Source organism: Mustela lutreola, chromosome 10 (assembly GCF_030435805.1).
Source record: "Mustela lutreola isolate mMusLut2 chromosome 10, mMusLut2.pri, whole genome shotgun sequence".
In the NCBI taxonomy this organism is placed as follows: Eukaryota; Metazoa; Chordata; class Mammalia; order Carnivora; family Mustelidae; genus Mustela; species Mustela lutreola.
Genome location: NC_081299.1, coordinates 92,350,888 through 92,375,196, shown reverse-complemented (window position 1 = coordinate 92,375,196; position 24,309 = coordinate 92,350,888). Strand labels below are relative to the sequence as shown.

The 24,309-nt window shown below is 41.7% G+C and overlaps 1 protein-coding gene and 1 pseudogene across 1 annotated transcript in view; one reads left to right on the top strand and one right to left on the bottom strand.

The window, feature by feature from the left end:
• Positions 1-8,185: 8,185 nt before the first annotated feature.
• LOC131810032 (annexin A1-like) lies at positions 8,186-9,586 on the bottom strand (annotated as a pseudogene).
• A 2,585-nt stretch (positions 9,587-12,171) lies between these two features.
• The window catches only part of LOC131809245 (mitochondrial adenyl nucleotide antiporter SLC25A24), a 48,094-nt gene continuing 35,956 nt past the window's right edge, over positions 12,172-24,309 (top strand). The window contains exon 1 of the mRNA XM_059136090.1: positions 12,172-12,572. Coding sequence (XP_058992073.1) covers positions 12,390-12,572 — 183 coding nt within the window. The 5' untranslated portion in view covers positions 12,172-12,389. The remainder of the gene's footprint in view (positions 12,573-24,309) is intronic.

The window sequence follows — 24,309 nt, the reverse complement described above, 5'->3', positions numbered from 1 at the left end:
TCTCTGTCATTTGGTTTTCTATATCGTTAATTCTTTCTTCTGCCTCATTTATCCTAGCAGTGAGAGCCTCCATTTTTGATTGCACCTCATTAATAGCTTTTTTGATTTCAACTTGGTTAGATTTTAGTTCTTTTATTTCTCCAGAAAGGGCTTTTATATCTCTCGAGAGGGTTTCTCTAATATCTTCCATGCCTTTTTCGAGCCCAGCTAAGACCTTGAGAATTGTCATTCTGAACTCTAGATCTGACATATTACCAATGTCTGTATTGATTTGGTCCCTAGCCTTCGATACTGCCTCTTGTTCTTTTTTTTGTGTTGAATTTTTACGTCTTGTCATTTTGTCCAGATAAGAGTATATGAAGGAGCAAGTAAAATACTAAAAGGGTGGCAACAACCCCAGGAAAATATGCTTTAACCAAATTAGAAGAGATCCAAAATTGTGAGGGGGGAGAAAGGGGATAAAAAGAGGTTTAAAAGGAAGAAAGAAAAAAAAAAAAGAAAAGAAAAGAATTATAAAAAAGGAAACAAATAAGATAATATAAAAAAGAAAATATATATATACTAGATAAACTAGTTAAAAAACGTTAAAAAAGAAAAAGGTAAAAGTTAAAAAAATTTTTTTCCAGAAGGCGAGAAAAAAAACAAAAAATGAAAAAGAAAAAAATTAAATTAACTGCAAGACTAAAAAAAAATCACAGGGAAAAAGCCATGAGTTCCGTGCTTTGCTTTCTCCTCCTCTGGAATTCTGCTGCTCTCCTTGGTATTGAAACCGCACTCCTTGGTAGGTGAACTTGGTCTCGGCTGGATTTCTTGTTGATCTTCTGGGGGAGGGGCCTGTTGTAGTGATTCTCAAGTGTCTTTGCCCCAGGCGGAATTCCATCGCCCTTATCAGGGGCCAGGGTGAGTAATCCGCTCAGGTTTGCTTTTAGGAGCTTTTGTTCCCTGAGCGCTTTCTGTAGAGTTCTGGAGGACGGGAATACAAATGGCGGCCTCCTGGTCTCCGGCCCGGAGGAGCCGAGAACCCGGGGCCCCACTCCTCAGTGCGCCCTCAGAGAACAGTGCTGAGTTACTCCCATCTGCCTAACCTCCGGCCGCGCTCCGAGCTCACCGAGCCTGCGACCGGTTCAAGGTAACACCGAGCTGTGAGCTTACTGTCGGCTCTGTCTCTGTAGCCGGCTTTCCCATTCCAATACCCGCAAGCTCTGCGACACTCAGATACCCCCGATCCTTCTGTGACCCTGCGGGACCTGAGGCCACGCTGACCCCATGGGGGTTCGCCCCGGTTTAGCCTCTGGAGCGATGTCCCTCAGCGGAACAGACTTTTAAAAGTCCTGATTTTGTGCGCCGTTGCTCCGCCGCTTGCCGGGAGCCGGCCCCTCCCCCCGGGGTCTATCTTCCCGTCGCTTTGGATTCACTTCTCCGCCGGTCCTACCTTTCAGAAAGTGGTTGTTTTTCTGTTTCCTGAATTGCTGTTCTTCTCTTCGATCTGCCGATGGATTTTCAGGTGTTTGCAATCTTTAGATAAGCTATCTAGCTGATCTCCGGCTAGCTGAAGTAGTCTCAGCCTGCTACTTCTCCGCCATCTTGACTCCTCCTCCTATTTATTTTTTTTTAAGATTTTATTTATTTATTTGACAGACAGAGATCACAAGTAGGTAGAGAGGCAGCCAGTGAGAGAGAGAGGAGGAAGCAGGCTTTCTGCAGAGCAGACAGCCCGACGTGGGGCTCGATCCCAGGACACTGGGACTCTGACCTGAGCCGAAGGCAGAGGCTTTAACCCACTGAGCCACCCAGGCGCCCCTAAAGATTTTATTTTTTAAACTAATTTCTGCATCCAGTGTGGGATTTGAACCTACAACCCTGAAATCAAGAGTTGCACACTCTACCAACTGAGCCAGTCTGGTGCCCCTATAAAGGAGAGAATTTTAAGATAGCTTAAAAAATTCCAATGCAACACAGTTGGCTAATGAAGCTTCCTTGTTTTTAAGATTGAATGCCTTAAACATAATTTAATTGGAATAAAAATATAAGAATAAAATAGGCATAATTTGCTTATTTAATTGTTTGTTTATTATTTCAATTTTTTTAGAGGGCATAGGGCAGAGGGAGAGGGAAGGAGAATATTAGGCAGGCTCCGCACCCAGTGCAGAGCCTGATGCAGGGCTCGATCTCATAACCCTGAGATCATGACTTGAGTGGAAATCAAGAGTTGGACACTTAACTGACTGAGCCACCCAGACACCCCTAATCCATTTTTTAAAACTTAGTAATTTTATAATAGTTGGTTATTGGTCATCATGCCTCTCTTATAAATAACCTCTGTTCTCCTAGGAAGAGGAGGGTAATAACTCAAGGAAAGCTGAAGGGTTCATAAGGTCATATGTTTACTCATCCTCTCAAGTCACACAGGTTACCAGGGAGGATGTTGCAGGATGTTGTGTGGGCAGCAGGAAGTTCTTCTGAGATTGAACAAACAAATTTGGCCAAGGAAAATTCAAACAGGTCTACATCATGGCCAAACTTACTTAGTCCATTCATTCATGTGCACTCTGCATTACTGCAGCCAAGTCACGCTTAGATTGCTAATGATTTGTGTCACCCAAATACAGGTTTCAAATTTGATGATACAGTGAAAAAGAATGGTCTCCATTTTCTACTTTCAGTTTTTATTGGTGGCCATCTTAGGTTTTTAGACTAGTAAACTTATTTCTTTTAAAGATTTTTTTTTAAGATTTTATTTATTTGACGGGTGCCTGAGTGGCTCAGTGGGTTAAAGCCTTTGCCTTTGGCTCAGGTCATAATCTCAGAGTCCTGAGATCGAGCCCCGCATCTGGCTCTCTGCTCAGCAGGGAGCCTGCTTCCTCCTCTCTTTCTGCCTTCCTCTCTGCCTGCTTGTGATCTCTGTCTGTCAAATAAATAAATAAAATCTTAAAAATATATATATTTTATTCTTTTGACAGTGAGACACAGTGAGAGAGGGAGCACAAGCAGGGGGAGTGGGAGAGGGAGAAGGAGGCTTCCCGCCCAGCAGGAAACCTGATGCGGGGCTGTATCCCAGGACCCTGGGATCATGACCTGAACTGAAGGCAGATGCTTAATGACTGAGCTACCCAGGCACCCCAGTACACTTAATTTTTAAGCAAACATTTCTGGTTTGAATTTTTTCAGAGAAGATATAATGGCTTTTAGTGTTGTAGTATATCCCAAACAATTTCTCATGGTGATGTATGGTCCCAAACAAAATATGATTGCCTCCAACGTAATTCTTCTGTCTGCAGAGGAAGGGACAATAAGGTATATTACTCCTCTCCTCCAATAATAATACTTTGGAATTAATGAAGTACTTTATAGTGTATTATCTCATGAGTCTTCAACTATCGTTTAGAGAAAGACAGAGTAGGTATTATTAATCCAGTCTTGTCCATGAAGAAACAAGAGATCAGAGATTTTAAGTAAGTTTGCTAGAAGTTAAAAATGTCTAAGAACATGGGAACTAGTTTAGTAAAGACACGCTTCCTGGGGCCAGATATATATGAATATGAATCCTGACCACTTTTTGGGAAAGTTACTTAACTTGGGGATGGTTTTCACATAAGTTGAAAAGGGGTATTGTTATGAGACTTAAATGAGAATAATACGTGTAGCTTATACAAAACTTAGGATGTTTCTCTAACAACTGTCTCCATTCATTTCTCTTAAATATCTCTATATTCACTGAGACCCTTGCAGCCGACTCTTTTAAGCATGAAGCATAATTTAGGGGATGAATTACTAGGCCATTTTTAAATGTGTTTCCCAGAGTCACTTGGGCTTTATTTTGTGTGGGGCTGGTTCTTCCCATGCTCTAGATGAAATTTAGGGCAAGTCCCACAACTTTTTTGATTGCTTTCAGTTGCCAAATTTTTCTTCAATAAAGTAATTAATAGGTTTAGTGTAGTATGGTCATCACAACTTCAGTCTTGATTTAAAGGTAAATAACTTCTCCCTCTCAGGCGTGCTGGGATGAGAGGGCTGTGGTGACCACGCTGGGCCTTTTGGTTTCATCTCTCTTTTCCCCTTCCAGGACTCTTCTTTCTCTAGCCCCTGAGCCCCATCAGAGTCACCACAGAGTAGAAAGCCGACCACACACTGATAGGGGCTGCACAGAGTTCTCAGCCCTGATATCTTTCTCTAATGGAGAGACTCCCCACCTCACCCAGTCACTAGGAAACTCTCTTTTGTAGTTTCTAGTTGGGTGTCGTGCACTCTGCCTGGCTGGTCCCACATGTTTCCTTCTTCCATCTCTACACAACTGATGGTGCCTCCACCTTTTTTTGCCTGCTGAAGTTGATCTCTGAATTCAGACAGCCTTTCAGCCCTTTCAGTCAGGACCCAAGACAACATGGTCGTTTCCTGTGGCAGCGCCTTGCACAGCCCACATCTGGTACAGGAAAAACATTCATACATCCTTTGTTTCAACAGAACATGTAGCTGGCCTAAGGCAGGAGCTCCTCTTTCACTTTATTGGTGAGAACAGTTAGCAAAATTGGTGTAATCATAATAAGGTACCTAGTCCACTGTGTCCAGCACAGCCTACCAGGCCTCAAAATGCATGAGACTTAGGTCATATTTCCAGGTAGCCTCACTGAAGCTTCAGCTCTAAGCTGGAGGTGAGGGGTGCAGACCCCTTCCCCTAGGTGGAAGGTGGGGGTGGATAAAAAGGGGAGCTTGGTGCAGCAGCAGTTCTCTCCAGATATCATCTTCTAATCCAACCCCTTTGGCCCTCAGTATAGGTGAAGTTTTCAAGGTCACAAAACTGACTCTCCACCACCACTACTGCCTTAGAAAATTCTGCATTATGGTCCTGCATGTCATTTTGGAATAGGTTATCTGCTGTCTAGTTACCTTAATCTAAACTTCTGTTTAACTGCCTGTTAATTTTCATTATTTTATGTAAAATTTATGTTCCTATATGTTGCTTATGAATTTAGTTTTTGTTAATTCAATCTCATCTTGCCATTGACTTTAATAATAATTTCCTGGATGCTTTATTGTTTTTATCTGACTTGTTTTCAAGTGGAACTGACTTTTGGACATTTGACAAATAATCTGATAAACCGAAACCCAAGTTAAGTTTAATAAAGAAAGTCTATCTGTACGTCTACATCCTCTTCCAGAAAATAACGTTCTTCCCTTTCCTTTTACCTGGACTCACTGGGAACTGCAGCACACTGACAGAATCCTCGGCCCATGAATCGTTCCAGTGGTGAGCACCTAACATCATGATGAGTCCCTCATGAAGATTTGGAGAACTTAATACTAGAAAGAGTGTTGAGAAAGGGTCTCTCTAGCGCCTGAGGTCGTATGACATAAAGCTGAGAGCTTTCTACCAGGTTAGAAAACTGTGCTGTGGGAGAAGAAGATGAAGCAGGAACACAGATGGGAGCAGAGACATGAGAGAGAACCTCAAGTCTATTCCAGTTCATGGCTCTTGCTTCACCCGAGTTCCAGACGCCATCCTCCTCTTTTTGCATAAGTTAACTTGAATTGGATTTTTGCCTTGGGGCTCTTCAAACGCTAATTCTGACATCCCACTAAAGTTTCCTTAGGCTCAGGTCATGATCCCAGGGTCCTGGGATTGAGCTCCGCATAGGGCTCTCTGCTCTGTGGAGAGCCTGCTTCCTTCTCTCTCTCTGCCTGCCTCTCTGCCTACTTGCAATCTGTCAAATAAATAAATAAAATCTTAAAAACAAAACAAAACAAAATAGAAAACTTAGGTTTTAAATGACTACAGATTTACTGCATGTACACGTAATATAGTGCATCATGCAGAGTCAACATCTAGATGTTTGAAGCTGTGTAGACCTTTAAAGGGAGGGTTAATTAAAATCGGCAACAGTATCAAGAATCAGTACTGTAACAACTTTAAAAAGTGGCACACTTTAACAACAGAAGGTTTCAAGGGTTACAAAAAGAACTTTAGCCATCTCAAGGCCTTTTCTGGAGCACAAAATTACATTATTTACTTCAGGGGCTTACACAGAGACTGAGTCACTGAACAGTCATTCACAGGGATTATAAAGTTCCTGATTTGGAAGAAACTTTGATTTTGTTATTGAGAGAAGTGTGCTGATGTAATGCATTGTTTCTTCAAATATAGAATAACTTTCAAAGGTAAATATATTACATTTCTTCTGTTGATTTACTTTAGTTTTGTTAGAGTGCAAATGAACATGGACAGAATATTCTTTAAGTGGAAAAAAGTATGCTGTTACACCCAGGTTTTCAATATTTTAGGTTGTTTCTTTTGTTAGTGTAGTTTAGGGATCTATATTTATGACTAAAGAATAAAGACCCATTTTTTTCTTTCTTTTGATTCCCTTCTGCCTGCACTCCCCTCTCAGCTTCTATTTGGCACTGACCACCCTTCATCTTTAGGTTACAGCACCCTCTACTGAGCTGTTCGCAATATTACACGGTGGCCATTTTCCCTAATAGTGGCTGTTTTTCCTTCAGGAAGTAACAGTCTGAAAATGTTGAACTTTCTGCAAATCGAATTGCTCTTACACTCTTTGAAACTTATAAAGATACAGGTACAGCCATATTACTATGAAAATAAGTGATGGTGAGTTTGAAGACGTTACAGAGACATACGCAGACAAACTTTAATGTAAAAGACATGCAAGATTTGAATATATGTAGCACCTTGTTATCTTGAGATCTGTCTCCTAAATGACTTAGAAAATCTGGGGAGAATATTCACTTAGCTTAATGTGATAGAATTAAAACTTAAAATGATTATTGTCTTTCTAAAGAATGCTAGGATATTCAAGTTTAAAATTCATTGTATGATAAAACTATCTTTCCAGTAATGGTGATGGCTTTATATTGAGTCACTCAAATTCTCCTACACAGCCTCCTTTGTATTCACTTAAATTTGAGACAGCAGTGACCAGGATTTTGACAAAGAGTTGGTCCTTGTGATGAAGTTCTAGAACCTAGGTGGGGTTCGGTGGGGTGAGGTCCAGAGCCAATGACCAAGAAAGAATTCTTGAGACATCTTTGGTGCAAAATGATGGTTTATTAGAGCACAGGGACAGGACCCGTGGGCAGAAAGAGCTGCTGCTGCCCTGGGAATATGAGGAGTGGCTGGTTATATACACAGGAGTTGGGTAGGTGAGGACAAAGGGGTGTTCAGAAGGGCTATCGGGGTAAAGAAGACTGTCAGGATATTGAAGGCCTGGTTACTATCACGCCAAGGCCGTTTTCCCTGTAATGAGGCACTAACATAAAGACCATTGGGGAGTCTCCTGATGGAATGTCACATTCTTGCTATCAAGCGTCCTTGTTAGTGAGATTCAGGTTTAGAAGAAATTTAACTTTATTTACTTTTCCTTCTACTTCAGTCTCCTCTAGTTTTGTTTATGATGGGGAGGATGATGTTAGGGCTTGAGGAACTGAGTTATGTGCCTCTGGAAATTGGGCTATTGATAAGGTAACTTCTTTGTTGTAAATCTCAAGGACATTTGTAAACCAAGGGAGACTCCTGCTTTGCAGGATTGTGATCTCTGCAAGTTAACTATTTGTTTTTCTTTTAGGGCAGCCAGAGGTGCCTGAGGAACGTCACACATATTACCGATGGGGGGCAGGTGGAGAGGGGGTGCAAGGTGCCAGTTCTTGCTTTGTTCTCAGCCAGCCTCCTGCTCCCTCATCACTTGTAGGGAAACTAAGACTTTGGTCTTATTAATACCATACAATAACTACATGGTCCAGTAGATTTAAAAAAAAAAAAGGTAAACTTGTTTACTAGCTAAAATTATGAACATCTAGAATGATCATTTAAGTGGATTCTTTCTAACAACAAGGTATTCAAAGTAGGTGCTGAAAAGGTCTTCGAAGACCAATTATAGATGAAATTAATAAAGTTTGAAGGTTGTCTCCATGGAAGATGGTAGTACTTAAAACAGCTAGAAGCTGGGAAAAATAGTTGCAAGCTGAATTGGGCTGAACCCCCAACTTCTGTCCTGACCACCGAAATGAATCAGAGTAAGGAAATCTGAGAGAGTTCAAAGTTTCTCCTCTTGACCTCTACAGGAACCACTGGTCTTTGGGAATTATTAACACAGAAATGGGTAGGGATGCCCTCTCTCTTGCAGATGTTTAAATGTCTATGTAAAGTTTTATTCTCTCATGCAGGAAGTTTCTTTTTTTTTTTTTTTGTCCTGCAAAATCATTTTATTTTCTACTGCACAAACATCTTTCTCAGGTAATGTTACTAGAACAACCTGCTTATGAGGTTTTTATAGCTTGGGATAAATATAGTTTTTTTTTTTTAAAAAACTTCTATTATATGGAGTTGTGATATAAAAATGATTTATAGGCTATATTTTTCAGAAAGCATTTAGCTAGAATGTAATCCCGCTGAGAAAACTTTCCCATTTAAGTCTATGATATGGAATGAAAAGATAGGATTAAGTCTTCTGATCAAGAAGCTTGCGATCATCAAAGGAATGTTAGTCTCCACAGAGAGCCACCAGGACTTTTTCGTAATCTCCCTTGGTTTCATCCAGGATGGCTTGGCAGAGAGAAATACCATACAGCTTCTGGTAGCACGCTTTGATATCATTCATGTCGATTTCAGAACGGGAAACCATGATTCTGATCAAGGTCTTATGACGAGTTCCAGAACCCTTCTTGGCCTGATGAAGCTCCTCGGCAAAGAACATCGGTTTGCTTGTGGCACACTTCACGATAGCCATGAGGCATTTCTCAATGTCGCCTTTTATCTCCAGGTCTAGGACTTTGTTCATGTCGTGCTTACTGTACTTGTGGTACTTCTGGAACACTTGGCGAAGATGGGGATAGGCTCTGGTGGTAAGGATGGTAATGAACACATTCATATCCGTCCCCTTTCTCCTTTCTCCTGCTTCATGCAAAGCCCTAGCATCTGTATCAGCCAAGTCGTCATTCAAGCCCAAATCCTCAGATCAGTCACCCTTAGCCAGAGAAAGCAGAGCATTCCAATAATCTCCAGATGTGTCTGAGGTGATATCTTTAGCCGGATCTCTCTTCAGTTCTTCTCTATAGACTCTGTTAATTTCTCTGATCTCTTTGTTAGTTCTTGATACCAAAATTTCATCCAGAGTGTCTTCATCAGTTCCAAGGCCCTTCATGGCAGCACGAAGTTCATCAGCGTCAAACTGGGCTGGAGTTTTTAATAGCGCCAAGACAACTTCCTCAAGGTGACCAGAAAGGGCTTTCTTCAGAGCTTCATCCAGGGGCTTTCCTTTTTCCTGGAGATACGCTGCTTTAATCTGTTGTTCCTCTTAGTTAGAATGTCAATGATGGTTGCTTCATCCACACCTTTAACTGTTATCGCGTTATGCAAGGCAGCAACATCCGAGGATGGATTGAAGCTAGGATAGGGGCTCACTGCTGACCCAGGACCGCTTTTGATCCTTTCACAGTTTTAATGTATTCCTGCTCTTCATTTCCAATAAACCAGGCCTGTTTGAGGAATTCTGATACCATTGCCATTTTGAAAGAAGGATCCTTTTTCCCCAACTTCTTCCAAAGCACTGAAGAGAGATTCAACTGTGAACGTTTCCTACTCATGCAGGAAGTTTCTATTGTTGACTTTACTTTTATTCTGTACGTCAACAGTGTCTTCTTAATCTGTTGTGGACAGATACTGTTGTAAAATTCAGTAAAAATGATTTATTAGAAAAGTGAAATTAAAAAGACAATTCATGAGCTATTATCAGATTCAACAAACAAAAGTACTCCATCAAAACTGCTATAAAGTTTCTAAATGCTTCTAAATCTTTGATTTAGCTTGTTGTGAACAGATAGCAGCTCACAGTCTGGCACTAGAGTGCAAACCACACTTTGAGTGGTATTACTTTTACTAGCAGAGTGTCTCAAAATTTAATATAGGAAAGGATCACCTGGGGCTCTTGCATAAGTGCAGCTCTGGGGTGGTCCTGAGACTATTTCCTAAAAAGTTCCCAAGTGAAACTGATGCTGCTGGTCTGTAGCCATAGTGTTGTGTAACAACACGTCATGAACTGTTTTTGATTTTCACACTGGTATTTTGAACTAAGAATTCTTACTCTATTTTACTTGTGTTTAAGTCAGGTACTAATTAAAGCCAGATTTATTGAGGTATAATTTCCACAGAGTAAAGTTTAACCTTTTTAGTGTACAGTGGTGTGCATTTTTAACAAAGTCATAGTTGTATAACCACCACCATAATCAAAACCTAAACAGTTCCATCACCCCTCAAATCTCCCTACCCTCTTACATAGTCAATACCTCCCACGCTGTAGCCCCTGGCAACGCCTGGTCTGTTTTCTGTCCCTATAGTTTTGCCTTTTCCAGAATGTCGTGTACTGTACTGTATAGTAGTTTATTCCCTTTTATCACTAAGTAGTGTTCCATTGTATGAATGCAACACAGGTTGCTTATCCATTCAGCCATTTAAGGATGTTTTGTTTGTTCCTGGGTTTTGGTGGTCATGAATAAAACTGCTATAATTGGGTGCCTGGGTGGCTCAGTGGGTTAAGCCACTGCCTTTGGCTCAGGTCATGATCTCGGGGTCCTAGGATTGAGTCCCAAATCGGGCTCTCTGCTTGATGGGGGGCCTGCTTCCTCCTCTCTCTCTGCCTGCCTCTCTGCCTACTTGTGATCTCTGTCTGTCAAATAAATAAATAAAATCTTTGAAAAAAAGAAACTGCTATAATCTTTCTTGTACAAGTATTTGTGTGAACATAAATTTTCTCAGTCAAAATTTTGATGGAAAATTTCTCCAATTACTGCAAAAAAAAGAATGTTAAAAAACCATTCAAGTCTAGGATGACTATTTCAAGCAGCATTTCCGAGTGCAGAGTATACACAGTGGAGGCTAAAAGAGGTTATTAAGGACAGATACAACAATCTGATGACATTGGAAGGCTTTTCCAAGGAACAGGATAATTCTTAAGACCAGAAATTGGAAGTGATATAAAGAAATAAATTGATCACACCGTGATTTAACTAAACAGACAGCCCTCAATTTGCAACTCTAGATTCACATATATCTTAAATATATAAAATGATATGGGGGAAGTGACTCAGGGTTCAAGTTCCTGGGTTTTGTTGGAAGAACTAGTGTTTGTTTAGTGATTCAGAGTATGTGGGGAGAGCCTTACAAGTACCCAGTTGTATTTTCTGTAAATAAAGGAATGAAATGACGGTTTCTATTTAGCAGCTATGAATGAACAGAAAATTATTAGTTTATGATATCCCATTTGGCACTTGTGGGTATTAAGACCTTTTGCATACAATCTACAACATTGTCATGAGGCAGATATTCCTGCTTTCATTTTACTGATAAGAGGCTGCTCAGAGAGGCTCTGCCACATTTCCAGGTTTACAGAGCGGAAGGCATTTTCGACGTCCAAGGATCCCGGTCTTATTCCATGTTATGAAGTAAGCCCTAAATTTAGAATTGCACCCATTCCCGAGAGTCAGGGGCCTGAGGTTTTGCTCACAAATGCTGTTGGCAAATCCTGTGATTTATCAGCGGGCAGATCAAACTAAGCTGTAGAGCCAAGTCGTCTTTCTTTTTACCGTCACCCACCTGGACGAACCTTGAATTTCTCTTTCTGATACCCCAATTTTATTGGGGTGTAATTGACATGTAATATTGTATTGGTTTCAGGTGTTGCTTTTGTTCAGCTTTAACTCCTCTGCTTCTTAAAGAAGAATTCCCAACCCAGGAGAGCAAGCACTCAATTTCCTCATTTTTGTCAATAGAAAACAGGCCCAGAGATGTGTAGTATCTGTGGAGCCTCTCGGAAAAAGTCCGAGATCTGTGCCGCCCGACGGGTCCCAAATGTCTATGCAGAGAAGGCTGACTACCTGGGGGCAGTTTGCAGACTCCGAGCTGTTAGGTATGGGGGCTTGAAGTGGAGTAACCCAAGCTTCGAACTTTCTCTCCCCCGTCCCCCAGCACTTAATCAGCGGAGGCCCCAAACCAAGGCCTCTGGGGGGGGGGGGGGGTCCTCCTCCAACCTGCACCTCTGACAGCTGGACGGAGAAAGAGCGGAACTCCTTCCCCAGGTCCCAACGCCCCTCCCGAGACCCACCCGCCGGCCTCTCACTTCCTGCCCCTGCCAGGCAGCTCCGGGCCCGCCCCTCCACGCCTCTCAGGGAGGCCCGCGCCCGGCGAGCTCCTCCCCGGGTAGCAGCGGGAGCGGCCACTCCCTGCGCGCGGAGCTGGGCTGGGCCGGGGTCGGCCTCTGCTCTTGCTCCCTGGACGCCGCGAACCCCTCGAAGCCAGGCGGCGGCCGTCGCGCAGGACCGTCGCGCCCGGCAGTCCTCGTCCCCGTGACCCCCCCTGGGCTGAGCCGACCCTCGCCTCCCGGACCATGCTACGCTGGCTGCGGGGCTTCGTGCTGCCTGCGGCGGCCTGCCAGGACGCGGAGCCGCCGACGCGCTACGAGACCCTCTTCCAGAGGCTGGACCACAACAAGGACGGCGTGGTGGACATCCGCGAGCTTCAGGAGGGGCTCAAGGGCCTGGGCATCCCGCTGGGCCAGGACGCCGAGGAGGTGGGTCGCTGTGCGGCCGGGACGGCTGCGGAGATTCTGGGCGCGGGCGGCAGAAGGCGGAACTGCGGGTTCCAGCCCGCGACTGGGTTCCGAAGCTCGGGAGTGGGGCACCGGGCCAGTTACTCCCGGAGCCGATGCGCGTCAGCCTGAAAGCCTACAGGTATATTTCCGAATGAAATGAGTGCCGCGAACACGGTGGCCCACTGTAACAATTTAAAAACGCTCTTCCATAGCACTTTTGGTAGGAATGCATCCCAGGTCCTTCACCTGCCTTTTTGCAAAATTTAATCAATAATTTTTTTTTTCTAAGCTCTCAGACTTAAATGGGCCTCACGTTCTGTAAAAGGCTCACATTTTGCATCCCTTAGAAGCTGCTTTGTTACACTAGCTAGTTTTGTCTAGTCTTTCAGAACTTTTGAAAACCAAAAACCAGTCGTATGTTTCTTCCAACTTCCTGTTGAGGAGAGGCAACATTCCATTGTTTAAGACCTTCTTAATGTCCTAACTGCATAAATTCATCTAAAGGGTTGGCCGGTCGCTGAGCAGTTTCAACTTCTCTGAGTCATTTTAATTGTGACTCTGAAGCTCAGCCCCTTTACCAGGGTGGAGATACTTGGAACCTCTCCAACTCCTCTGAAACATAAGAGGACACTATGGCATTCCCTATCCCAAGAGGGAAGGTGATTAAACTCCAATAGCCAACAACTGTTTCACAGTTATATTTTAAGCTACCCGTTCAATGTCTTTAGTAGTTCTAGGTGCCTTTTGTTTATTTACTATTTCTTACTGAGACAGATTTAGTAAGTTACAATTTTTAGAAAACTTTGTCTCCAAGGTTCGTTAATACTCAATTATGATTTTTTAGAGCGTTCTGACTCTATGTGTGGTTATATGCTCTATTTCATTTCTGATATCGAGCTCCCCCCACACTTCAGTGTTGCCAAAGATTTGTCTACTTTATTTATCCTTTTAAAGAACCAACTTTTGGTACTTTTTACTGATGTTCTCTTTTTAATTTTTTTTCTCATTAATTTCTGTATATTTCCTTCTATTTTCTTTGGGTGTACTCATTTGCTCTTTTTCTAATTTTTTAGTTGAATGCTGATTCCCTAGTTTTGAGCTACAATATCCCTTTGATCACTTTTTTGCCTTTAAAGTCAATTAGCCAACATAGAGTACATCATTAGTTTTGGGGGTAGTGTCCAGTGATTCATTAGTTGCATATAATGTCCAGTGCCTTTCACATCATGTGCACCCTCTTTAATTCCCATCACTCAGTTGCCCTATTCCCCCACATACCTCCCTTTAGCTGCATTCCACAAGTTTGTATTTCTGTTTAGTTTCAAGTACTTTGTAATTTCCAATGTGATTTCATCTTTGACCCTGAATTATTTAAATAATTCAGGGTCAAAGACATGACCCTGAATTTCCAAAGACCTGCTTTTTAAATTTCCAAAGACATGCTTAAATTTCCAAAGACATGCTTTTTCAGTTGGTTCTTTGAAAATATGAATGAAATAGGGATGCCTGGGTGGCTCAGTGGGTTGGGCTTCTGCCTTCAGCTCAGGTAATGATCTTGGAGCCCCGGGATTCAGCCCCGCATCAGGCACTGTGCTCCTTGAGGGGGCTTGCTTCCCCACCCCCTCCTGCCGCCTGCATACTTGTGATCTCTTGATCTCTGTCTCTCTCTGTGAAATAAATAAAATCTTTTAAAAATATATGAATAAAATAGACAAGCTTCTGACAAGGCTAAGAAAATATGAACTCAAAATCAGGAATAAGAAATGTTTAATTTTCCAAAATTATATATGAACAAATCATAAATTGTATAGAATCATGTCTATACAAACATACAATAGGATGGCATATATTTATCACTGTCATGTATATGTATTTATACATAAGCATAAAATGTACTTTACACATACATACACATATTTATAATATCACTCTCTGTGCTTATGATAGATATTAACTAATCCCAGCACTCTTTTCTGACTGGTGTCTTCTTCAATAAAAGGTTAGTAATGGTTATTTATGGATGGTAGGAGTTGCTTTTTTACTTTTTTCTTCACAATTTTTGTATTTCCATTTTTAAAAATAACTGTATATTATTATGATTAGGGGAAAAAAGAGAATTTTGTTTTCATTTTCATTTTGTTTTTATAAATACCACCTCCTCTGAGATGAGTCTTTCTGGGCCACCTTCTATGGAAGAGTTGATCACACCCTACTATGTGTAGGTCCTTGGTCTCACATGTCACTACTATCATAATTTTCAGAAAGTGTTATGTTTAGTTATTGATTGTACCTTCCACTAAGACCAAGCATCTCAAAGATGAGGGTCATAACTTAGATGAGGGTCATCTAAGCACAATAATGCAAAAAGATTTAGGACTTGATTTGAAATAGCCTAAATAAGGCAGTGCCTCCTTTGAGATAATACAGAAAAAAGAGATAAAATTTAATTGTAAAGTTGTCAGTCCTTGTATTTTGTATGTATAGGACAAGATGACCAAAAATCCTCCTACTGCAAGATATCAAGAAATGCTGGATAAAATAAAATAAACACTTTTTTATGAAGACTTTATTTTTTTAAGAGCAATTTTAACTGAGAAGAAGGTACCGAGATTTCCCATACACATAAGCCCTTGCATATCACGTGCACAGCCTCCCCCATTGTTGACATCACTGAGTGGTACCTTTTTTTAACCAAGCGTGAACCTACACATCATTATCACCCAAAGCTTACCTGGGGGTTCACTGGTGATGTATATTCTCTGGGTTTGGACAAATGTGTAATGACATGTATCCATCATTATAATATCATAGAGGATTTTCACTGCCCTAAAAGTCTTGTGCTCTGCCTGCGTATTCATCTTGCCATCCTGCCCCCCACTGCTGATCTTTTTCTTTGCTCCACAGTTTTTTTTTTTAATTTTTTTAAATTTATTTTTTATTTATTTTCAGCATAACAGTATTCATTATTTTTGCACCACACCCAGTGCTCCGTGCAATCCATGCCTCTCTAATACCCACCACCTGGTTCCCCCAACCTCCCACCTCTCCACCCCCCCGCCACTTCAAACCCCTCAGATTGTTTGCTCCATAGTTTTGCTCTCTAACATGTATAAGAAGAGAACGCTAATCAAACGGTCTGGGTTTAAATCTTGGTTCTGCTGCTAACTAGTTAACTTTGGGCAATTTTCTTTCTCTCTCTCTCTCTCTTTTTTTTTAATGGAAGCATAGTTGACACTATGACAGCATTACATTAGTTTGAGGTGTACAACACAGTGACTCGACAACCCTGTTGGTTCGGCTGAGCTCACCACAAGTGTAGCTCCCGTTGGTCTCCACACAACGCTGTTACAGTGCCATTGACTACCTTCCCACACTGGGCCTTTCATCCCCCTGACTCACCATTCCTCAACTGGAGGCCTGTACCTTCCACTCCCACTCCCCTTCACTCATTTTGTCCCTCACCCCTCTCTGTATCCTCACCCCTCTCTGAACAATCTTCTTAATCTCTCTACCCCCAATTTCCCCATTGGCCACAGAGGCAACACAAGTATCTATCCCAAAGGGTTATTGTGAAGAATAAATGAATTAAAATATGTAAAGTACTTAGAAAAATGCCTGGTACCTAATAAGCAATCAGTTAGCCATTAACCTTTAAATTATTAATTACTGTTACTACCATCACTACAGAAAGAGAGATGTCAAAAACTCTATGATTATGGATTTGCCAACTTTTGTTTAGAATTCTGTCAATTTTCCCTTTTATATTTAAAAAAACAGACTATATAGTGGAATATACAGGTGGTATAGTCAAATTTAGCATTTTGGTATCTTCCTGGTGAAATGCTCCTTATAGAAGTACACTTTCTTGCCTATCCTTATAGCATATTTTTCAAATTCCTGAGCTATTACCAGAGTATTGCCCTCCAACAGTCACTTCCCAGATCACCAGGGGGAAATCATCAGCACTGGGCTCCCACCTTGTGCAAGACATACTTCTTGCCCCATATTCCAGTCAGACTCTTTTGTCAGTTGGATGAGTGATCCAGTTTCCAAATTCCACGTTACCACTTCTTGGGTTGGACCACTCTTGGTCAGTTCTGCTATTCTGAGGGGCAGAAACCAAAATGGGTTTGGGAATGCAAAAGATGTATTGGAAGAAATCCTTGTGAAGGGTAAGGGAGAGGCAAGAATGATGAGTTGAGGTCTTAAGACTGGACACAAATTTAACCCCTGCTGGAAGAGTTCAAGAAGGAATGATTTGGGAAGAACTTCGACTGAAGTACAGTTCTTAGAATGTCTCAACTAAGGGAATAGGGGGGTTCCCAGGGGGGAAATGTTATCAGTTGGGGAATCCTATGCTATTGGCTGCCCCGTGCTGGTACCCTGCTGTGGCCAGTCGTTGGTTGGAGCAGCCCAGGGCAAGCATGGACTTGCTGGGAGTGCTGCAGCACAGGCGCGAAGGTGTTGCAGGCAGGGTTCCCTCAAAGGGTGATCTGACCTAGTCACCAGAGCCCTGTCCTCGTGCCACACACATCTGCGTCTGTCAGCTTGGGGAGCACTTACCTCACTGTTCTCTGCCTCTTTTTCTCAGGGAGGTCAGTGGGACAAACTACAGTCCCCATGGGTTCAGTTAGTCACCAATGGTACTCCTCATTTCCCTTTTTGACTGTTTACTTTAACTCCACTCATACTCTTCTATAATCACTGCAGGTCCTCGTGACTTTGGGTGGTGTGCCCCAAACCTTCATTTGTGAGGGATCTGAGCTTCTCAGGCCACTGTTCTGCGTGCCCGTTCATAGCGATCACTGTGTGGCAGAGTAGCAGGCAGCGTGTATAGGGTCCCAATGGCTCACCTGAGTCCACACCTATGCCTCTCGTCTCCACTATGTAAAAGCAGCCCTATCTCCTGCTGATTAAGGTCAGCATATACCTACTAAGATGATGACTTCTTTTTTTTTTTAATGGGCAATTATTTTTTTTCTTTTCTTTTTTTTAATTTCTTTTCAGTGTTCCAGAATTCATTGTTTATGCACCACCTTTAGTGCTCCATGCAATATGTGCCCTCCATAATACCAACCACCAGGCTCACCCAACCTCTCACCCCCGCTACCCCTCCAAAACCCTCAGTTTGTTTCTCAGAGTCCACAGTCTCTCATGGTTCATCTCCCCCTCCAATTTCCCTGAACTCACTTCTCCTCTCCATCTCCCCATATCCTCTGTGTTATTCCTTATGCTCCACAAATAAGCAAAACCATATGATAACTGACTCTCTCTGCTTGACTTATTTCACTCAGCATAATCTCCAGTCCCATCCATGTTGATACAAAAGTTGGGTATCCATCCTTTCTGATAGAGGCATAATACTCCATTGTATATATGGACCACATCTTCTTTATCCATTCTTCTGTTGAAGGGTGTCTTGGTTCTTCCCACAGTTTGGTGAGAGTGGCCATTGCTACTTTGAACATTGGGGTACAGATGGCCCTTCTTTTCACTACATCCATATCTTTGGGGTAAATACCTAATAGTGCAATTGCAGGGTCATAGGGAACCTCTATTTTTAATTTCTTAAGGAATCTCCACACTGTTTTCCAAAGTGGCTGCACCAACTTGCATTCCCACCAACAGTGTAAGAGGGTTCCCCTTTCTCCACATCCCCTCCAAAACTTGTTTACTGTCTTGTTAATTTTGGCCATTCTAACTGGTGTAAGGTGACATGTCAATGTGGTTTTGATTTGAATCGCCCTGATTGCTCATGATGATGAACATTTTTTCATGTAAGATAGTGACTTCTTTCCTTGACTGTTAGTCCCTGAGCACGAGGAATTCCAAGTGTCCAGGTGGAAGTTGTAGCTTGTAGTTCATTGGGACCCTTGCTGTATTCCCTAGCAAGAGTGTGTCCTGTTTGGGACCAGAAACTAACCCTCCAGAGCCCAGAGTTGTGGAAGTGGGAAGCAAAGAGTCTCCCAGTGGGTCACGGGGAGTGCTAATAAGTGAGACTGCTCTTGCTTCCACCTCTTGGTTCCTGGACTCCTGTATTCTCCCTTTTGAGGGCATGGAGCTCTATGGAGGTCTCTCATGTCATGTGTACTGCATCCTAAAGGCTAGCAACTCATTTTTGCCAAATATTGTCTCGATAATGCTTCCGTTATGGTTTCTGTAGGCCATTCCAGCATCCTGTGAGGATGGCTACTTCTGGGTGGTGTGATGTATGCGATGGCCAGTGGATCTCTTGGTCATGGGCCCACCTACACACCTCTTTGACTATGAAGCAGATTCCCTGGTTAGATGCTATGTTATGTGGGGATTTCGTGCCGATGGATCAGACATTCCATAAGCCCCCAGATGGTGGTGCTCTCTAAGCCTCTGTGGGCAGGAAAGGGTAACCCCTACCTGGAAGAGGTATCTGTTTCTGTGGGGGTGAGCCAGTGCCACTCCCATATAGGAGGCCTCAGTAAAACTGACTTTTCACCTAGTGACTGGTTGGACTTCTTGAAGAATAGTGTCATATTGGGGGCAAAGAGGGGCCAGGTCATGAAAAACAATTTGGGCCCACTGAATGGTTTGGATTTCATATGAGTAATGGGAGCATTGAGAAGTTTTAAGTAAGAGAGGGACACAGGCTGACTGAAGTTTTAGGAAGATCACTCTGGTGGCTGTGTGGGAAATAGATGGAGGAAGAGAGGGCATTGAGGCAAACCTGGAAAATAGTAGCCAACCAAATACTTGGAATTAGGATTACATGGTCAGTCTTTATGGGGGAAGATTTCAAAGGTGTAGGTCAAGGGTTTGCATAATGTCAAGGATTGGGGAGATTTATCTAGAAATGAGAGTATCATTTGAGCATCTACAAATGAGAACTATGAGGTGACTCTTCAAGGGAAGGCTTCAAGATAATAATTTGCATCTAAGACAGATCCTTAGCTTGAAGTGAAACTCTACTAAATTTCTACCTGATTTTTTTCTCCTTTCTGTGTTTCAAGCTTTCGTAATGAATTTAGCAATTAGAAGAGAGCAAATATCCATTTATGGTATAAAGAATCTTAAATGGAAAGAATATGGAAAATAAAAGTAGAGTGTAGAAAATGGGCATAAGGGATACAATAGCTAACTGTTACTAAGCGTTCCAAGACTACCCAGGGAAGAGAAAGGGCTTCAAAGCAAGTCTACTTTTTAGAGTATTTTCTTTTTTATATTCCTCCTCCTCCTCCTTAATGTTTGTTTTTTGTTGAAGACCACATTAGAACATTCTCAAAGATAGTCCCAATGTTTGTATGTTATTTTAGGTACTCTAAGGAACACGTTTTAGAACATTAAAGAATAGAGGAAAATATCTGAATTTTAGTTTACTCAAATGGAAATTGTGAGGAGAGTAAGCTAATGAGGAGTGAGCAGTTTTAGCTGGAAATATGCTTATTTAGTTTCAATTTGGGCTTGGAAGAATTTGGAACAGTAAAGGCCCAAAAAAACCCCCCAAAACCAAAAAATTTCCCAGTTGTAGAATGAAGGCAGTAAAATGAAAAAAGTGGATCTTGCCCAAGAGGATTTTACAGATTTTTTTTCTTACTTCTCCAATCTTGACATCATTTCAGTGGTATCTCTTTTATTGTATGTGGAGGAAAAAGGGGGGCAGGTTTTGTAGGGATTCCTGTATCCAAGTTCAGACCTGGCTGGCTTGATGAATGTGTTCAGCTAGCCTGGTAAATTACAGGTAGTTTTGTTTTTTTGTTTTTTTTTTAAAGATTTTATTTATTTATTTGACAGACAGAGATCACAAGTAGGCAGAGAAGTAGGCAGAGAGAGAGGAAGAAGCAGGCTCCCCGTTGAGCAGAGAGCCTGATGCGGGGCTCGATCCCAGGACCCTGGAATCATGATCTGAGCTGAAGGCAGAGGCTTTAACCCACTGAGCCACCCAGGTGCCCCTTGTAGTTTTTTGTTTTTTTTTTTTTAAGAATTACAGGTAGTTTAAAAACTAAGTTGTTATATCTTCATGTGCACAAATTCTTACTTTAACTTTCTTAGGAGAGATTTATCATCATATCATCATAAGGGGCCTAGGACTCTTAAAACAGAATTGCTGAGAGCAAGAAGGGAAAGCATCTTGGCCAATGAGTTCCATACTTCGTGTAACTGTGTAGCTTTGGTCAGGTCATCGAACCTTTGGTTTACTTTCTTTATTCTTAAAATGCAACTATCTTCTATGACTCCTGGACAGAGCTTTTGTCAAGATCCCATGTGACTGGATATGAAAGTTGATGTAAAAAAAAAAAAAATCCTTTAAAATGTAGTGTCACAGGTACACAGATGGACTTCTGGAGGACCCTCTGTCCCCATCAGTACTGAGTAAGTGCCGAATGATTAGGCAGTGTCTGACAAGTGGTTGGACTGGTTGACCTGATTTAAGGGCTCTTCCAACTCTGATACTCTGATTGTTCTGATTCTCTGTCTTAAAATTTTCTATTTACAACTACAGATGGAATAGGTTCACATACAAAAACAGTAGCTTAATAAATGTTAATTGCTTTGAATGGATTTTCTTTTCAGGGTTTCACTCCATAGCGTAATTCCTCTGTTAACAGGAGGGACTTATTTTATTAGCATTTTCTTTGTTAGAAACTTTAAGAATGTGATAGAGAAGTCATAGAAGTCATAAAATGTACTCAAAAGTACATTTTAAGGTATCATAGCAGGGAGTTTATGGTATAAGAAAAATAATGAATTTCAAACACATTTATGTCAAATGTTCTAAAATTTACAACATCTGTACCCTTTGTGTTTTCTCCTTGTATTCTAAAATCTGATGTTATCCCTTCTTTGAGGCTCTTTATTTTGGAAAGAATGAAAAAAATGGAAGAATTCTTTCATAAGGCATAAAATACCCTTTTCACCTTGGTAGCAGTCTACCTGTTAGTCTCCTTCCCAAACCCCAACATTTTGTTTCCCTAGCCAGGCCATAGCCATGGACATTTGTCTCTTTATTTTCTTCTCTCTGCTTGGCATTGCTCTCACTTCTTTTCTGCCTTGTCAGTTATTACCCATTTCTTTAAGGCTTCAGCTCACCTGTATAATTGTACCCTAGCACAGTCAGAATTATTATTTTTTAATCAACATTCAAGTTAATATGTTTAGAAATAAATATACTAACTCTCACAAGGCAACATAATGTAAGGGTGCTGCTTGACTCCTTTTGACCACTCTGAATTAAAAGATGTTATCTTTTTTTTTAGTTAATTTATTTTTAAAAGATGCTATCTTTTTAAGGGTCACATAGAGTCCACTGAGAAGTCTATATTGGACAGGATCTATGAAAACAACAAGAGAATTTGTTGAGGAAGTTTGATGCCTCACTCTGGAGTGCAGACCATCATATCTACATCATTCACTGGTGCAGTGTGTGTAGTGGTTATTTTTATGAGCTGTGGACTCAGACCAGGGTTCAGATGTTTTCACTGTGTGCTATACTTGTGGCCTTGAGTGAGCTATTTAATGCTTGGAAAACACAAATGTAAACTAGGAATGCTACATAGTAAGTAGTACAAATATTATATAAATCCATTCAACTAATATTTTTGGATAGTTCAAGACACTGTTCAGTGAACTGGGGTATATTAGTGAATAAGACAGATAAGGTCCCTGAACTTTCCTTATAGGAGGTGTATTTGGGGGTAATTATAAGTAAATAAGGAACAGGATAATCTTTTTAAAAAGTGGAAAGAATTGTTGAATACAACAAAAATAGTTGCCCTTTTATTAGATGAGACTATCAACTCTGTTTGGTTCCTTCCTATCCCTTGTGTAAAATTCTGTCAGTTTTCCTTATTACTCTGGCCCTGACTTTTGTCCTTTTTCCTTGAACCACTGGACTCTTGTGCCCTGTCTGGACGTCTCTCTCTCTTCGATGGCTCTTGGTGGCTACGTGCCTCTCTGCAGTGCACAGTGCCCCTGTGGATTGTACAGTTCTCTTGTGTGGGAGAATTCATTCTTGACTGGGCCACAGCACATCTTGTGAAACAGGATTAGATGTCTGCCACTGCTCAGTTGTTCTGGGGGGAAGCGTTTATTGCAAAGCCTACAGTGGAACTTAGAACTAACTGTGGTGCAACCTCCTTCTAAAGGCAAACTGTGGATATTTCACGGACATATGACAGGCCTCTATATGTTGTCAGTACTTGACAGGATGAGTGAATAGAGAAAGAACTAACAGATAATGGCCAGATTAAATTTTCTTTGAGAATTTTTAAAAAAGAATCTATTTATTTGCTTGGAGCAGTGTTAGGTTCACAGCAAAATGAAGAAGTTACAGAGTTTCCCCATAGACCCTGCTCCCACACATGAATAGCCTCCCCCATTGCCAACATCCCCCACCAGAGTGGTGCATTTGTTTTAGTTGCTAAACCTACACCAACACTTCATTATCATCCAAAGTCCATAGTTTACCATAGGATTCACTTTTGGTGGTGTGCTCTGGGTTTGGACAATTGTATAATGACATGTAAGCATCATATCTTCATAGTATCATACAGGGTACTTTCACTGGCCTAAAAAAGTCCCTTGTTCCCTGCGTATTCATTCTTCCACCCTCCCCAACCCTCTGGCAACCACTGCTCTTTTTAATGTCATAATTTTGCCTTTTCCAGAATGTCATATGGCTAGAATCATATAGTATGTAGCCTTTTCAGATTAGCTTCTTTCACTTAGTAATATGTAATATGCACTTAAGGTTCCTTTGTCCTTTCATGGCTTGATTCTTCATTGCTTTATAGCACTGAATAATGTTCCACTATCTGGATGGACCACAGTTTACTTATCCATCACCTACTGAAGGCCATCTTGGTTGTTTCCAAGTTTTGGCAATTATGAATAAAGTTGCTCTAAACATCTGTGTGCAGGAGTTTGTGTGGACGTAAGTTTTTACCTCTTTTGGGTGGACACCTAGGAGCATGGTTACTGGATTGTATGGTGAGAGTGTGTTTAGTTTTTGTAAGAAACTGCCGAACTGTCTTCCACAGTGGCTGTGCCATATTGCCTTCCCACCAGCAATGAATGAAAATTTCCTGTTGTTCCACATGAATTTTAATAGTCAGCTTTTTAAAGAGTACTCCATGTTTAGGAAAATAGATTACAGAAAAAATGGAATTTTTACTGTGAAACTACACTTCCACATTTTCAGTGGAGCAGGTGAGGGACCATAGGTCCATGAATAGGGTGGCCAGAGGCCTCAGGGACTCTGAAGAGTGGGATTAAGAAGAAGCCACAGACATTGTGTATGGATACCCACTGATTTCTCTCTGTGATCCCAGCTGACTTAACTTCTACCCATTTTGAGGATAACCTCCTGAGTGTGCTGCCAGCATCTGTGAGGACAGAGCTGGGGCCCTGGTGGTTAGCATAGCATATCCTTGCTCTGAAACCACTGCAGATGCTGGGTGAAGATAAGGACCTGGGGGTGGCGGGAGTTGGGGCTGGCTAGAATCAAAGCAGGAGAGGCCCAAGTGGGCAGATTTTCATTAGGTCCTCAATTCCTAATCGCCACAATAGTCAGTGCTTCAACCTTCGAAGAAGGCTTCTAAGAAGGTGTAAGGAAACAGCTTTTTAAAAACGTGGACTTCACCACCATCAATATGGCCCCACCATCCGTGTCCCAACACTCCCCCACCCACTTCTCTCTAAAAAGAAGCCCTACCTTTAGACAAGCCCTGTGCAAAGTTCTTTCCGG